At 42.4% G+C, this 15,383-nt stretch overlaps 1 protein-coding gene across 2 annotated transcripts in view; it reads left to right on the top strand.

The window, feature by feature from the left end:
• The window catches only part of HACL1 (2-hydroxyacyl-CoA lyase 1), a 112,160-nt gene that overhangs the window by 34,765 nt on the left and 62,012 nt on the right, over window positions 1-15,383 (top strand). Inside the window, exons 15-17 of one of the 2 annotated variants that reach the window (XM_012508482.2) lie at window positions 1,181-1,288; window positions 2,302-2,488; window positions 4,936-5,090. In XM_012508482.2, the coding sequence (XP_012363936.1) occupies window positions 1,181-1,288; window positions 2,302-2,488; window positions 4,936-4,968 (328 nt within the window). In that variant the 3' untranslated portion in view covers window positions 4,969-5,090. Of the gene's footprint in view, window positions 1-1,180; window positions 1,289-2,301; window positions 2,489-4,935; window positions 5,091-15,383 lie in introns of those variants that run through there. The other variant, XM_030816851.1, reaches the window with a different exon arrangement.

Below are 15,383 nucleotides of genomic sequence, written 5' to 3'. Positions count from 1 at the left end.
TTGACCTGCAATTGGTTAAATCTACGGATGCAGAACTCAGATAATGAGGTCTGACTGTATGTGTCTGTTAGAGTGTCTTTACTGACAACCAAGTGATATACACAAAAAAGATGACTTACAGGGAAGTCAGCCTTTTAGTGGATAATGATTCCTTTTGAGCATGGAGAGCAAATAATTACCACAGTCCTGTTATTTAACAGTATGCAGTTTAGTTTTGTTTTTACCACTTGCCCTTGGAAATTATGTTAGAATATAAAACCTACATTCTTTTCAGTCAATAACATTTAATCAACCTTTTCTTTTTGTCTTTGCTATACTGTTTAGCACATTGTTAAATACTCCTTTTCTGTACTGACTACACCATGTAATGTGTTTCTGATTATGGGTGTGGTAGTTTGAGTGCAGATTGTGTGTGCTAGTCACTTGTGTATCTCCCACAGCATCTAGCAAGGGCTGGGTGTCTGTGGGAAGCTCAGTAAATAGCAAGGTACTTTTCAAACACTGTTCCTAGGAACCAACTAGAAGTGGTACGTTAGAAAGTATTAAATAGGGAAGGTGTTCTTCATATACCATCTAGACTTACGAAAACCCAGATTCAGAAAAGCTCAGTGATTTGTCTGAGGTTCATAGCTAATAGCTAAAGGACTATCAACTCTTTTTTTTTTTTTTTTCCTGAGATGGAGTCTTGCTCTGTTACCCAGGCTGGAGTGCAGTGGTGTGATCTCTGCTCACTGCAACCTCCGCCTCCCGGGTTCAAGCAATTCTTCTGCCTCAGCCTCCCGAGTAGCTGGGACTACAGGCACATGCCACCATGCCCAGCTAATTTTTGTATTTTTAGTAGAGACGGGGTTTCACCATATTGGCCAGGCTCGTCTTGAATTCCTGACCTTGTGATCTGCCTGCCTCAGCCTCCCAAAGTGCTGGGATTACAGGCATGAGCCATCGTGCCCAGCCAGGACTAACAACTCTTAATCTTGCATTCTTTCTGCCTTTCCATGATGTTTCTGTTAATTATTTGATATTCTTTCTTAGGATAATAAATGCTTGATTTTTAGTCTTCCTCTAATAATACAAAAAGCTTATAGAAATCTATTCATTTTTAAGTTAAAATTTCAACCCAAAGAAAAGAAATTACTTTAAAATGAAGAATGATTTCCTTCATATTTTACTCTCACTTTAGGTACAACTTGCCAATCATACTCTTGGTAGTAAATAACAATGGAATTTACCAAGGTTTTGATACAGATACTTGGAAAGAAATGTTAAAATTTCGAGATGCTACTGCAGTGTAAGTAACCAAGACCAATGTCTGTTTACTTTCTCTTACCCATTTTAATCTCTTTTAAAAAAGTCTTCTATATTGGCAGTAATGTACCTACATGGTATGAGTATTGTCCGTTTTGATTGTCAGCCCTTCTAAAGAGCAGGAATCCTGTCTTAGTTCCTCTTTGCACAAATATCCATGATTAGGTGCTTCAATAAATAGTTAATAATCAGGGAGCCACTGAAGACTCAGATAAATGAGTGTGATGTCTGAGCCTTGTTAATGAAAAGGCTTATTGCAAAATGCTCCCAGGACTGGGAGCAATAGTAGGACTACTATTCCTGTTACACCATGTAGAAATGTGGATGTTTACATATTATTTATGTTCCAGAGGTCTACCTTCCTTTCACCACTTAGCTAAATCTTGATCATCTGATGGCAGAGCCAGATTAAGATGGTATTGTATCTGGCCATAGAATGTGAGACAGATGTGAATTTGGGAGCCAGCCTTGGGGTGGAACAGGGTATGGGTGTGTCTATTTATGCCTCACTAACTTTATTTGTTGTTTTCTTGTTATGTGTTGTTTTACAGTAATCTTTTTTTTTCATGTTTTTCTTCTGGATTCATAATAGTTGATAGTGTAGCCTGTGCTGCCTAGTATAGTAGCCACTAGGCATGTTGCAACTGTTGCAATTTAGATTTAAATTACTTCAAATTAAATGAATTTAAAAATTTAGTTCCTCAGTTTAGTCACATTTCAAGTGCTCACTGCAACAGGTAGATAGTGGCTACTGTCTTGGATGGCACAGGTTTAAAACATTTCTATCATCACAGAAAGTTCTATTGGACATTGCTATATAGACAATTATAAATATAGGAAAAACTCAGTATACTGGCATCTCAGCTTAAGTGTTGAAGATAAAAGTATGCCTTTCAGTTCAGCTGAAATTTTTTTAATGAAGTATTTCAGAGAATGACTTTTTTTTCTACAAGGTTTAAGATTTAAATTTCATTGACTCATGACCTTGTTTTTCAGGGTCCCTCCAATGTGTTTGCTGCCAAATTCACATTATGAGCAAGTCATGACTGCATTTGGAGGCAAAGGGTATTTTGTACAAACACCAGAAGAACTCCAAAAATCCCTGAGGCAGAGCCTAGCAGACACAACTAAACCTTCTCTTATCAACATCATGATTGAGCCACAAGCCACACGGAAGGCCCAGGTAAATACAGTTGCTAAGCAGAAAACAAGACATGCATCTGCTTCCCCTATCCCCCTCCAAAAAGTATCTACCAAACAGAACACCCTCTATCATCCACAGAGGTTTTTCTAAACCGTTTCTGAGTTTGGCAGTTTCATGTATTTGTTCAGTGAATTTTGAGATATGTGTTAGGTGCTACGAATAGCATGGTGAGCCAAACCAGGCTCAGTCCTCACTTTCATGGAGCTTTTATAGTCTGGTAGGGGAGAGGGACAGTCTGGTAACCTCACAACTGAACACACTATGACAGAGTGAAGCAATTGCTTGGAAGGAAAGGAATCCAGTTCTAAGCAAACGTACCACAAAGGAATCAGATTTATGTTGGGGTTACAGGGAAGGCTTCTCAGAGGAGGTGATTCTTAAACGGAGATCAGAAAGATAAGCAGAGACTAACTCGGCAAAGGGGAGAGGGAAGAGATGTGCAACAGGCTCTGTAGCAAGAGGAAAGAGGAAGCATGGCAAGTCTGAGGAAGAGGGAGGTGCAACTGTAATACGAGGATTTGTGCAGGTACATTCAAAATTAGTTACTTTGACCTCTAAGGTGAAACTACAGTGTTGATTACAGCAGTAAAGTAAATGACAAAGTTCATAGCATGAGCCTCTCCTATCCCAGAGTAAGTTGCATTTCATACTTAATTTTCTACTGCCATCCTGGTTCTGCCACTTGCCTCCTCATATAACCTGTCTTCCGTGTGAACACTTTGCGTATCAGCCACTCTTTTCAGAGCAGATATTTTTTCCAAGTACTTTCTGTCTTGGTTCTTATACATATGGGATCTCTTTCTTTTGTGAACAAAGCAGTGGATGAATGGGTAAACAGATACCTGGATAATAATGAAATATAAATTAACTAATTTAGACACTAAAATATATAGAATTCTACTGAAATTCTATTTGTGTAAAAACAGATTTCAACGACTTTGGCATTTACTTCCTAGCAGAGAGAGGAGATACTCAAGAAGCCTAGTGATGAGGAAGATGAATGCAGAAAAACTAGGCCAGTAAGCTGAAGGGCAGGGGGCATTAGCAGTGATTTCTGTGGAGCAAGCAGGCAGACTGTTTTAAGGGAGGGTCAACCACTTTCAGAATCTATCTGTACTCCTGTGGGTTTGTGGATTGCCTTTTCTTTTTTTAAGTTCTATTTAAAATGATTTATGCTAGTCAGACACTCAGTAGACAGGCTTTTTCATCTCATGCCACTTTATGGATTTATAACTAGGTTTATACTTTCCAGTGACTGGGATGTTTGGTAACCAAAAACACCCTCCTCTGGGCATCAGGCCATCAGAGCACTGGGGAAGCTAAAGCCACTATAAGAAGCTTAATGAATACAAATAATCTTGATGGCTGGGCACAGTTATCCCAGCCCTTTGGGATGCTGAGGTGGGTGGATCACTTGAGGCCGAGAGTTTGAGACCTGCTTGGCCAACATGGTGAAACCTGTCTCTACTAAAAATACAAAAATTAACTGGGCATGGTGGTGCATGTCTGTAATCCTGGCTACTCAGGAGGTGGAGGCACAAGAATCGCTTGAACCCGGGAGGTAGAGGTTGCAGTGAGCTAAGATTGTGCCACTGCACTCCAATCTGGGTGACAGTTAGACTGTCTCTCAATAATAATAATCATCGTCATCTTGAGACCTATGTTAATCACAGAAAAGCCCTAACAAATTCTGTCATCTCTGCTAGTGAGTTCACGCTATTGATTTGCTTCCAATGATCTGTTCTACAATGTCTCTGTGAATTTTGTTTGGATATTGCTGGATATTGCTGGAGAAATATGAGTTCCCGTCTTCCTCTTTTACAATTCTATGAGGATTATCTTTATATTTCTTATATTTATCACTTTGAAATTATTTATTTTCATTCCAGTGGAATTTACATGCATTATACTTTCCAAACTGTTGATTTTTGTCTGTCTGTCCATCTGCCATTTATCATTGATTCTCAGTGTAGGCTGGCCACTTCCTGCCTCAATATGGGAATGCCTATATCTGTGCCTGTGTCCAGGCCGTATGTGTAGGATGGTGTTAGTTCTGGAAAAGACTTCCGTGCACAGTTCTTCCTACTCATGTTCTCAGACCCGGGAGCTCAGCCCTCTGTAGGCCTCCTTCATCTCCCTTTTCCTTCCGAGTGTACTTCTGGTTCTTTTAGACTATCGTTTTTGTGCTCTGATTACTGTTAATGGAAGAGGACCCAGAATGCCATTTTAGGTTGTTTTATAGGACACAGCAGGAAGATTCACTAAAGGTTTTTAGGTCCTTTTTGGGAAAAGCACCAGAACAAAGACAAGCCTCATTTTGCCACCATTGTTTAGGACTTTTAGGTTTTAGAACAAGTGAAACAATGAGGATATCATTTGAGACAATCATTTCTTTTGACTGAATGTTTGTTGTCTTCTTTTTCTAGGATTTTCATTGGCTGACCCGCTCTAATATGTAAATAAAGACGCCATTTGGTGGTCTTGAGTTTTCTCTTTCTTGCAAGATGAAATTTTATTTTCCACAGCAAAATTACTCTACTGTAAAAATTGTGCAAAATAAAATAAACATTTTAAAATGACATTTTACAGTAAAGGAATTGATTAAAAACAGAAAAAGTTAGAGAAAGTAACAGAAAAAGTTATTCTGCCACAAAACTACTTACAGATGAATGGAGAGCTTTTATTACATAATAGCATTGTAACTGCCTAAATGTTGATTTACATATCAATATTATTTTACTGCTATAGCTTGGATGTTTGTTCCCCAAAACCTCATGTAGAAATTTGATCCCCAGTGGTGGAGGTAAGGCCTAATGGGAGGTGTTTGGGTCATGGGGATGGATCCCTCATGAAAGGTTTGGTGAGTTCTCAGGGTAATGAGCTCTCCCTCTATTAGTTACCACTATAGCTGGTTGTTAAAAGGAACCTAGCAGCCAGGTGCAGTGACTCATGCCTGTAATACCAGAATTTTGGGAGGTTGAGGCGGGCGGATCACCTGAGGTCGGGAGTTCGAGACCAGCCTGACCAATATGGAGAAACCCCATCTCTACTGAAAATACAGAATTAGCTGGGCATGGTGGGACATGCCTGTAGTCCCAGCTACCCAGGAGGCTGAGGCAGGAGAATCACTTGAACCCAAGAGGTGGAGGTTGTGGTGAGCCGAGATTGCACCACTGCACTCCAGCCTGGGCAACAAGAGTGAAACTCCGTCTCAAAAAACAACAAAAACAAAAAGGGCACCTAGCACCCCACAGGGAACCTAGTACCTTCCCTGCCTCTCTCCTGCTTTCTCTCTCCCCATGTGGACTCTGCACACACTGGCTCCCCCCATAAGTGGAGGCAGCCTGAGCCCTCACCAGATGCCCAGTCTTGAACCTTCCAGCTATCAGAACTGTGAGCTAAACCTCTTTTTAAAACAAGTTACTTAGCTTTAGTAAATATTCCTTTATAGCAACACTAAACAGACTAAGGCAGTTACCTATCTTTTAAAAACTGAAGAAAAAAGCTGTAAGAATTATCTAATGTAGAGACATGTTCAGTTAGTTGAGATACATAGGCTCTTCCTGCTTCCTATTTTTTGACCACTCAGTACCTAAGTGTCCCCAGTATTTAATGGGGCTGGTCCTATATTTTATGAGTTTTTTTTTTTTTTCCTGGAAAGAATTTACTGAGCCAAAGGCAAAGTCACATCACACCCAAACTAATAATTTCAGGATATATTTGGACTAGTGACCTAAGTTCAAGCATACCACATTTAGACCAACAGAGTTAACCTTAATCCATAAAGAACTCAGACTGGGCACAGTGGCTCACACCTGTAATCCCAGCACTTTGGGAGGCTGAGGCGGGTGGATCACTTGAGATCAAGAGTTCAAGACTAGCCTGGCCAACATGGTGAAACCCTGTCTCTACTAAAAATAAAAAAGTGGCCGGGCGCAGTGGTTTACACTTGTAATCCCAGCACTTTGGGAGGCTGAGGCAGGCGGATCACGAGGTCAGGAGATTGAGACCACAGTGAAACCCCGTCTCTACTAAAAATACAAAAAAAAAAAAAAAAATTAGCTGGGCGTGGTGGTGGGCACCTGTAGTCCCAGCTACTCGGAGAGGCTGAGACAGGGGAATGGCGTGAACCCAGGAGGCGGAGCTTGCAGTGAGCCGAGATTGCGCCACTGCACTCCAGCCTGGGTGACAGAGCAAGACTCCGTCTCAAAAAAAAAAAAAAAAAAAAAAGTTAGCCGGGCATGGTGGCACACTCCTGTAATCCCAGCTACTCAGGAAGCTGAGGCTCGAGAATCGCTTGAACCTGGGAGGCAGAGGTTGCAACGAGCCGAGATCTCGCCACTGCTCTTGAGCCTGGGCAACAGACTTAGTGTGACTCCCTTTCAAAAATAAAAAATAAAATAAATAAAAATATAAAGAACTCTTATATATAAGAAAAATATTAAGGTGCCAGTAGAAAAATGGGCAAAGGGCATGAATGTACAATTCACAGAAAAAATATAAATGCTCAATAAAAGTATGAATATGAATAAGTTATACTGAAAATCCCTTTTTTTTTTTTCCTGGCCTATCCACTTGGCAAAGAACTTTCTAAATTAATCTGAATTTTGGTGAAGTGGAAGTGAAAATGGAGACTCCCATGCTGTTGATGGAAGTTGAAGTTGGTACATTTCTGTAGAGTAATTCTAGCATTGCTTGTATTTGGAATCTTAAAAATGTTCATACCGCGTAAGTTTTGACCCCGTGAGTTTTTTTTTTTTTCAAGACAGGGTCTTGCTCTGTTGCTTAGGCTAGAGTGCAATGACATGATCACGGCTCACTGCATCTTTGACCTCCTTGGACTCAAGTGATCTTTCCATCTCAGTCTCCCGAGTTGCTAGGACTACAAGCGCATACCACCATGCCTGGCTAATCTTTTATTTTATTTTTGTAGAGACAGGGTCTCACTATGTTGCCTAGGTTGGTCTCAAACTCATGGGCTCACACCATCCTCTTGCCCCTGCCTTCCAGAGTGCTGGGAGTATAGGCATGAGCCACTGTGCCAGGCCCCAGTGAGCTTATTTGGGAATATATCCTGAAGAAATAATAAAATATTTGGTCAAATATTTATATAAAAGGCCATGTAGCGTAGTTTTATTTAGGAACAGTTCCAATGTTTAATAGTAGGACATTGGTTACATAAATGATGGTCTATCATCATAAAATAAAAATTGTATTATTTATTAATTGAGAAATAATCACAATACAACGTGTGAAAAGGGCAAGCTACAAAATGAAATGCAGTGAAGTAAGGAAATACCCATACTCATGCATACCTGCTTGCTTACAGAACAGAGGTCGGCACAAAATAAACTAACATTGTAATACAACTTGGTAGATGGAATTGTAGGCAATTTTTATTTAATTTTTTCCTTTATAGAATTTTAAAAATAATTATGTAATTTTTATTATCAGAAGCAGGCATTGTTTTAAAAGAATATTTGAAATGGAAAAGCATCACTTATTTTAAGGGCCATTCGTGTTTTTTATCTGCAGTTTTACATAAATTGAAGCATAGGACTTTATATCAAAATTCAGCTTCTTTGCACCACCCATATCAGACTTGTCTACACTGGCTAGTTTAGGCACAAATGACCACCATGAAGTGGTAGACTTCAGTTTTAGGGGTGAACCCAGAAGATACTGTGACTTGGCCCATGACAGGCTCGTGGAAGCAGCCTCATTTCTCAGGTATTCTTATGTCCTGCACAGGAGGAAGAGACTATGAAAAGGAGCATTCAGACTGGATAGTTTATGTAACCTCATCAGTCTCCTCCCACTCTGCCTCCGGACACACCTCTGGCAGCCAAATGCAATATAAGATTTTGCCATTAGGTGGTGTAGAGGGCTTGATTAATATTTGTAAATTGAACTGTGTAAATCTGTTACTAAATACTAGATAAAATTCGGGGAAAATGCCCCTTTCCTAATCATACTCTCTCAGAGAAAAAAAAAAAAAAATGCTGACAGGTTATTAGACTGTCCAGCAGAGGTCAGTCTAAGTGTATAAAGACCGCATTAGTCCAGGGGCACTAATTGGCAGAATCCATTGACTGCTTATTTAGTAAAAATGATCTTGAAATTAATCTCCTCATAGAAGATTTTCCTTAGAAGGATAAAATATTGAAAATACCCCTCTAAAATGAATCTATTGGTTGATAGATATTTGATAGAATACTTTGTAGCCCCTAGTTTAATAATGAATTTCTTATGTGATCCTATTATATGTGTTAATAATACCCAATTGCCTCATAAAAACTGAGCTTCGAAAGATTATGGCAGTTTTCTTAATTTAGAAAAACCCAGAATCCAGGGTTGAGGAGATGAATGGGAAGTAAGTTTTATTAATTATTTTGAGACAGAGTATTCTTCTGTTGCCCAGGCTGGAGTACAGTGGCACAGTCATAGCTTACTGCAGCCTCGAACTCCTGGGCTCAAATAATTCTCCCACCTCACCTTTCCAAGTAGCTAGGACTATAGGTACATGCCACCACAACTGGCTACTTTTTTAAAGTTTTTTGTAGAGATGGGTCTCACACTGTCGCCGAGGCTGGTCTCAACTCCTGGGCTCAAGCTGTCCTCCCACTTCAACCTCCCAAAGTGAAATGGTTTCTTAGGTTACTTTCTCTACTAATAGTCTTTCCAGAAATCTTTCATATTTCATAGGATTATTTGGGGATTCAGAAAGCCACTCAGAAGCTCCTAGCCCAATGCCTGGCATATAAAAGGCACTCAATAAGTGCCACTGCATTTTAGGAAGGTGAGAATTTAGAGAAGAGAACACCACCTGGAATCCCTGCTTAGCAGTGAATGTAAAAGTAGACATAGTGGTTTCCCTTTTCTCAAGTAACTGGGTCTTACTTCAAGTAAATTAGACATTTCCTGGAAATCAGGGGTTGTGTATTTTCACTTCTCTATATAGCCATAGTACTCTGTAAGAGTTCACTAACTACATGTTAAATGGGAACTCATGATGGTTAACAATAGCTCAGTGGAGATGTTCTACAGTTATTTCATACATGCTACTTTGAAGTAGCTCAGCTTATTTTGTGAAGTGAGTGTGTGTGCCATAGGGAAAAAAAGTCTCAAATCCATTGCAAGAAAATGGTAGGACTTTTGGACACTGAAGGAAAAAGCAAATGAAATGGAAAATTATATTTAATCCCAAAATGTTTTTGTTCCTTTATTATTTTCAAGACAGTTAGGCAGTGGGGAAGCAGTGCATGCCAATGAAGAAGCAGCCCATGACTCTGAAATAATGCAAATATAAAGTGATTACAGTAGAACATCATACGACTGTTTTAAGAAAGTAGGAAACCAGTTACATTCCAGATGGGAATTGTGACTGAGAAACCCCAAGAAAACTGAGTACTGACTATTACAGAGAGTAAAATACAGATGAAGTGTGAATTATCTGGTGTTTTCTGGTTGCATTTGCTGCTGCTAATCTGAATAAATGGAATAATATGGAAAGAAGAAATTGACAATCCTATAAACTTTACTCTGGGAAGAGATGGAGATAAAAGTGTATGCCTTGGATTCTGATCTGACTGGCAGGATTGCCTCTGGCTTTTGCTAGATTATCTTGAATCTTCCCTCCCTTCCAGAGCCCTCTCTTTTAGAAGAGGGGCTAGCTGGCCAGTGAACCCATGACACATCCAGGTTGTATGGTCACTCTTCCAATTAGGGAGCTATGAAAGGAACACATAGAAACTCCTGGATCTCCTGTTTCAAAGTTTGAAGGAACCACTTTAAATTTTGATTCAGGGCCTAGAAATACCTGCAGAGATGGCAAGATCCATGATTTTCCTTCTATGCAGTGGTTGCTGGAGCCTGCTCTGTGGAGTGGCTAATCTACAGCCATGTAGTTCACTCCCAAGGCTCACTTCCCTGGTCCCTCCATATTTCCAGGAATTGCCTCCCCATTGCACAGTCAAGTTAGGCTCAAGAAGTCAGACCTGGTTTCACCTCAGCCCCAGCTTTGCTTGTGCTGTTTCTGCTGTGATGCTCTGTACACACCCACCCATTTTTGCCATGTGGAATTGGCTATATGCTTCAAGGCCCAGCTCAACAGTCCCCTCTTCCATGAAGCCTTCCTTTCTCTGAATGCTCCTGCCGCACCTGGGGTGCACCCCTGTCACAAATTCATAATGTTCATGGTGAGCTAAATTCCCATCTCCCTCACCGTCTTGTCTTGGGAAGGAAGTAATCCAGAAAGGGTTTGTATCACAAAAGCTATAGCAGACAATTTTAAACAAGGATGCAGGGTGGATAGATGAACTACCAAGGATCAGAAGTCCACCCTGATGCCTGGGTATTAAGTAAGCCCAGCGGTTCTTAGAGCAATGCTGGGGATGGGGGGCTGGTGAGTGTGAGGCCCTAAAATGACTGAAGTTTTATTTCCACCCTGGCAAAATGAAGGTCAAAATTAAAATTAGATAGAATTACTGAAAATAAATATTTCTTTCACACTGTTGTGGACTGAGATTTATACCCACTACATTCATCAAACCATTTAATGGTTCGTAGTGCCATCCCTGGCTCCCTACCCTCCATCAGCCACTCCATCCATCCCCTCTCCCTACCACCCTACATTACTCTTGCGTTTCAGAATTTTTATGGTTATTTTATTTATTTATTTTGAGACAGAGTTTCCCTCTGTCGCCCAGGCTGGAGTGTAATGGTGCAATCTTGGCTCACTGCAACCTCCTCCTCCTGGGTTCAAGCGATTCTCCTGCCTCAGCCTTCCTAGTAGCTGAGATTACAGGTGCCCGCAACCACACCCAGCTAATTTTTGTATTTTTAGTAGAGACGAGGTTTCACCATGTTGGTCAGGCCAGTCTCGAACTCCTGACCTCGGTGATCCACCCGCCTTGGCCTCCCAAAGTGCTGGGATTACAGGCATGAGCCACCAGGCCCGGCAGTTATTTTCACTTGATGATTTTTCCGTATTAACCTTAGTAGCAAAAAAACTGACATTTTAATTAGAGTGTGTTTTAAAATAGTGTGTTAACAGAAAATATTATCATTCAGTAAGGCCAACATATCAGGAGACTGTTGGTATTGAAAAAATAGTTATTACTCAGAGTTCCCAAGTAGAGGTCTCAGGTAGGAAGAGAATGAGAACGAGTGGGCTAAAACCCTATTGTGATTACTGCAGGAAGAAAGAAATGAGGCAGGGTAAACAAGTTTAGGATTGGTTTATTTGAACAATGTCGATATACTCAGAAATGGTGGAGAGGCTGTCCCTAGCTGTCTGAATGTGGGCCTGGGGTGATTGGGTAGGGAGATAATCTCCCAGAATGTGAGAGCACCATAAAGATGGCCATGAAGAGGGAAGTTGGGGTTATGGGCTCTGGATTGGTTGGCTTGTGTATGAAAGGCGAGTTGTTTGACCTCTCCAGGGTCAGTAAGGCTCAAGCAGGTGAATTGTTTGCTATCACTGGGAATTGTCTAACCCTGTGCTGAGCAGTTCTTTCAGGGTCATTGAGGCCCAGTTGTCAGTGGAGTTTTAAAGTTTTCATTATATTGATCTCACACAATTTTTGCTAAATTTGCTTCTAGATATTAATCTGTTTTGTTGCTATTTAGTGGCATTGGCAAGTACTTCCAAAACAATGCTAAATGGCATTGTGGGCATGCACCACTTTCCTTCTAGGTGTTTTAGAATCAGCATGTCATTTATCTACTTTCCTCCTTCAGGAGGAGTAAAAGATGACAGGAAAACCTCCCTATTAGGAGTTACTGAGGCTGCAGGGTTGAAATACGTGACAAGATCAAAAAAGAATACCTACTACCAGGCCGGGCGCGGTGGCTCACGCTTGTAATCCCAGCACTTTGGGAGGCCGAGGCGGGCGGATCACGAGGTCAGGAGATCGAGACCATGGTGAAACCCCGTCTCTACTAAAAAAGACAAAAAATTAGCCAGGCGTGGTGGCGGGCGCCTGTAGTCCCAGCTACTCGGAGAGGCTGAGGCAGGAGAATGGCGTGAACCCGGGAGGCAGAGCTTGCAGTGAGCCGAGATTGCGCCACTGCACTCCAGCCTGGGCGACAGAGCGAGACTCCGTCTCAAAAAAAAAAAAAAAAAAAAAAAAAAAGAATACCTACTACCATTTCCAAGTTGGGGCTTGTGGTCACCTGCAATAACAAGTGACTTATTGACAATTAACCCCCAATCAGGGCTAGTTGAAATGCTAGTCAATTACTTGTTGCCTAAACCACCTTCCTTCATAGCACTGAGACCAATGACAAAGGCAAACATTGAGAAAGCTGCTCCTCTGTAGTCTTCACCTTCAAAATCTCAGACCAGAAAAGAGGGAGGAGGTGGCGCAAGATGGCTGAATAGGAGCCTCCACCAATCATCCTCCTTGCAGAAACACCAAATTAACTATCCACACAATAGAGCACCTTCATAAGAAGCAAAAATAAGGTGAGAAATCACAGTACCTGTTTTTAACTTCCTATCACTGAAAGAGGCACTGAAGAGGGTAGGAAAGACAGTCTTGAATTGCTGATGCCACCCCTCCCCCATGCCCCAGCAGTGGTTATGTGGCACGGAGAGAATCTGTGCATTTAGGGGAGGGAGAGTGCCGTAACTGTGGGACTTTGCATTGGAACTTAGTGCTGCTGTGTCACAGCAGAAAGCATTATGAGGCAGAACTCAGCTGGTGTCCATGGAGGGAGCATTTAGACCAGTCCTAGCCAGAAGGGCTAAAGTGCTCTGGAGTCCTAAATAAACTTGAAAGACAGTCTAAGCCACAAGGACTTCAATTCCTGGGCAAGTCTTGATGCTGTGCTGGGCTTGGAGCCAGTAGACTTCAGGGGCACACAGTCCAGTGAGACACCAGCCAGGGTGGCCAAGGAAGTGCTTATACCACCCCTCCCCTCGCCCCAGGCAGTGCAGCTCGCAGCTCTAGGAGAGACTCATTCCTTCTGCCTAAGGAGAGGGAAGAGTAAAGAGGACTTTGTCTTGCAACTTGGATACCAGCTCAGCCACTGTAGGGTAGGGCACCAGGCAGTCCTGAGGCCCCCATTCCAGGCCCTAGGTCCTTGATGACATTTCTAGACCTACCTGGGCCAGAAGGGAACCCACTGCCTTGAAGGAAAGGACCCAAACCTGGCAGGATTCATCACCTGCTGACAAAAGAGCCCTTGGGCCCTGAATAATCAGCAGTAGTAGCCAGGTGGTACTCATCATGGGCCTTGGGTGAGACTCAGATGTGCTGGCTTTAGGTATGATCCAGCACATTCCCAGCTGTGGTGGCTATTGGGGGAGACTCCTTCTGCTTGAGAAAAGGAGAGGAAAGAGTAAAGGTGACTTTGTCTTGGAGCTTAGGTACCAATTCAGCCACAGTGAATAGAGCACCAAGCAGGCTCTTGGAGTCCCCAGTATGAGGCCTTGGCTCTTGATGGCATTCCTAGTCTTGCCCTGGGCCAGAGGGGAGCCCAGTGACCTGGAGGGAGAGTCCCAGGCCTAGCAGTATTCATCACAAACTGACTGAAGAGGACTTCAACCTTGGGTGAACATTGGCAGTGGCCAGGCAGTAGTTGCTGTGTGCCTGGGGTGGTGGTGACCACAAACAGACTCTTCTTGTGGAAATGGGAGGGAAGTGTGGGAAGGACTTTGTCTTGTGACTTGGGTGCCAGCTCAGCCTCAGTAAAATAGTGAACCAGGTAAATTCTGAAGTTTTCTGACTCCAGATCCTGTTCCTGGATGGCATCTCTGGACCCAGTCAAGGCAGAGGGGAACTCACTGCCCTAAAGGGAGGGACACAAGCCTGGCTGGCTTTGTCCAGCTGATTGTAGAGCCCTAGAGCCTTGAGTGAATATACACAATAGCCAGGTAGTGGTTACTGTGGGCCTTGAGCAAGACCCAGTGCTATGCTGGCTTCAGGTCTGATCCAGTGCAGTCCCAGTGGTGATGGACATAGGGGTGCTTGTGTCATCCCTCCCCCAGCTCCAGGCAGCACAGCACAGAAAGATTACATTTGTTTGAGAGAAAGTAAAGTAAGAGAACAAGTCTAGGCCTGGCAATTCAGAGAATTCTTCTGGATCTTATCCAAGACCACCAAGGTCTTGGGGCATTACACAGCATTACTGGGCCTGGGGTGCCCCCTAAGGCAGGTATGGCTGCAGCAGCCAAAAACTTGGATCACAACACCCAAGTTCCTTCAAATGCCTGGAAAGCCTTCCCAAGAAGTATAGGTACAAACTATCCCAGACTGTGAAGACTACAATAGATACCTGTATTTGTTCGTTTTCATGCTGCTAGTAAAGACGTACTGGAGACTGGGAAGAAAAAGAGGTTTAATTGGACTTACAGTTCCACATGGCCAGGGAGGCCTCAGAATCATGGTGGGAGGCAAAAGGTACTTCCTACATGGTGGTGGCAAGAGAAAATGAGGAAGAAGCAAAAACAGAAACCCCTGATAAAGCCATCAGATCTCCTGAGACTTACTATCACGAGAATAGCACAGGAAAGACCGGCCCCCATGATTAAATTACCTCCCCTTGGGGTCCCTCCCAAAATACTTGGGAATTCTGGGAGATACAATTCAAGTTGAGATTTGTGGGGGAACACAGCCAAACCGTATCATTCTGTCCCTGGCCCCTCCAAATCTCAATGTCCTCACATTTCAAAACCAATCATGCCTTCCCAAGAGTCCCCCAAAATCTTAACTCATTTCAGCATTAACGCAAAAGTCCACAGTCCAAAGTCTCATCTGAGACAAGGCAAGTAAGTCCCTTCTGCCTATGAGCCTGTAAAATCAAAAGCAAGCTAGTTACTTCCTAGATACACTGGGGGTAGAGGCATTGGGTAAATACAGCCATTCCA

Source organism: Nomascus leucogenys, chromosome 8 (genome assembly GCF_006542625.1).
Source record: "Nomascus leucogenys isolate Asia chromosome 8, Asia_NLE_v1, whole genome shotgun sequence".
NCBI lineage: Eukaryota > Metazoa > Chordata > Mammalia > Primates > Hylobatidae > Nomascus > Nomascus leucogenys.
Note: the sequence above shows the minus strand (reverse complement) of the source record. Positions and strands in the feature narration are given on the sequence as shown.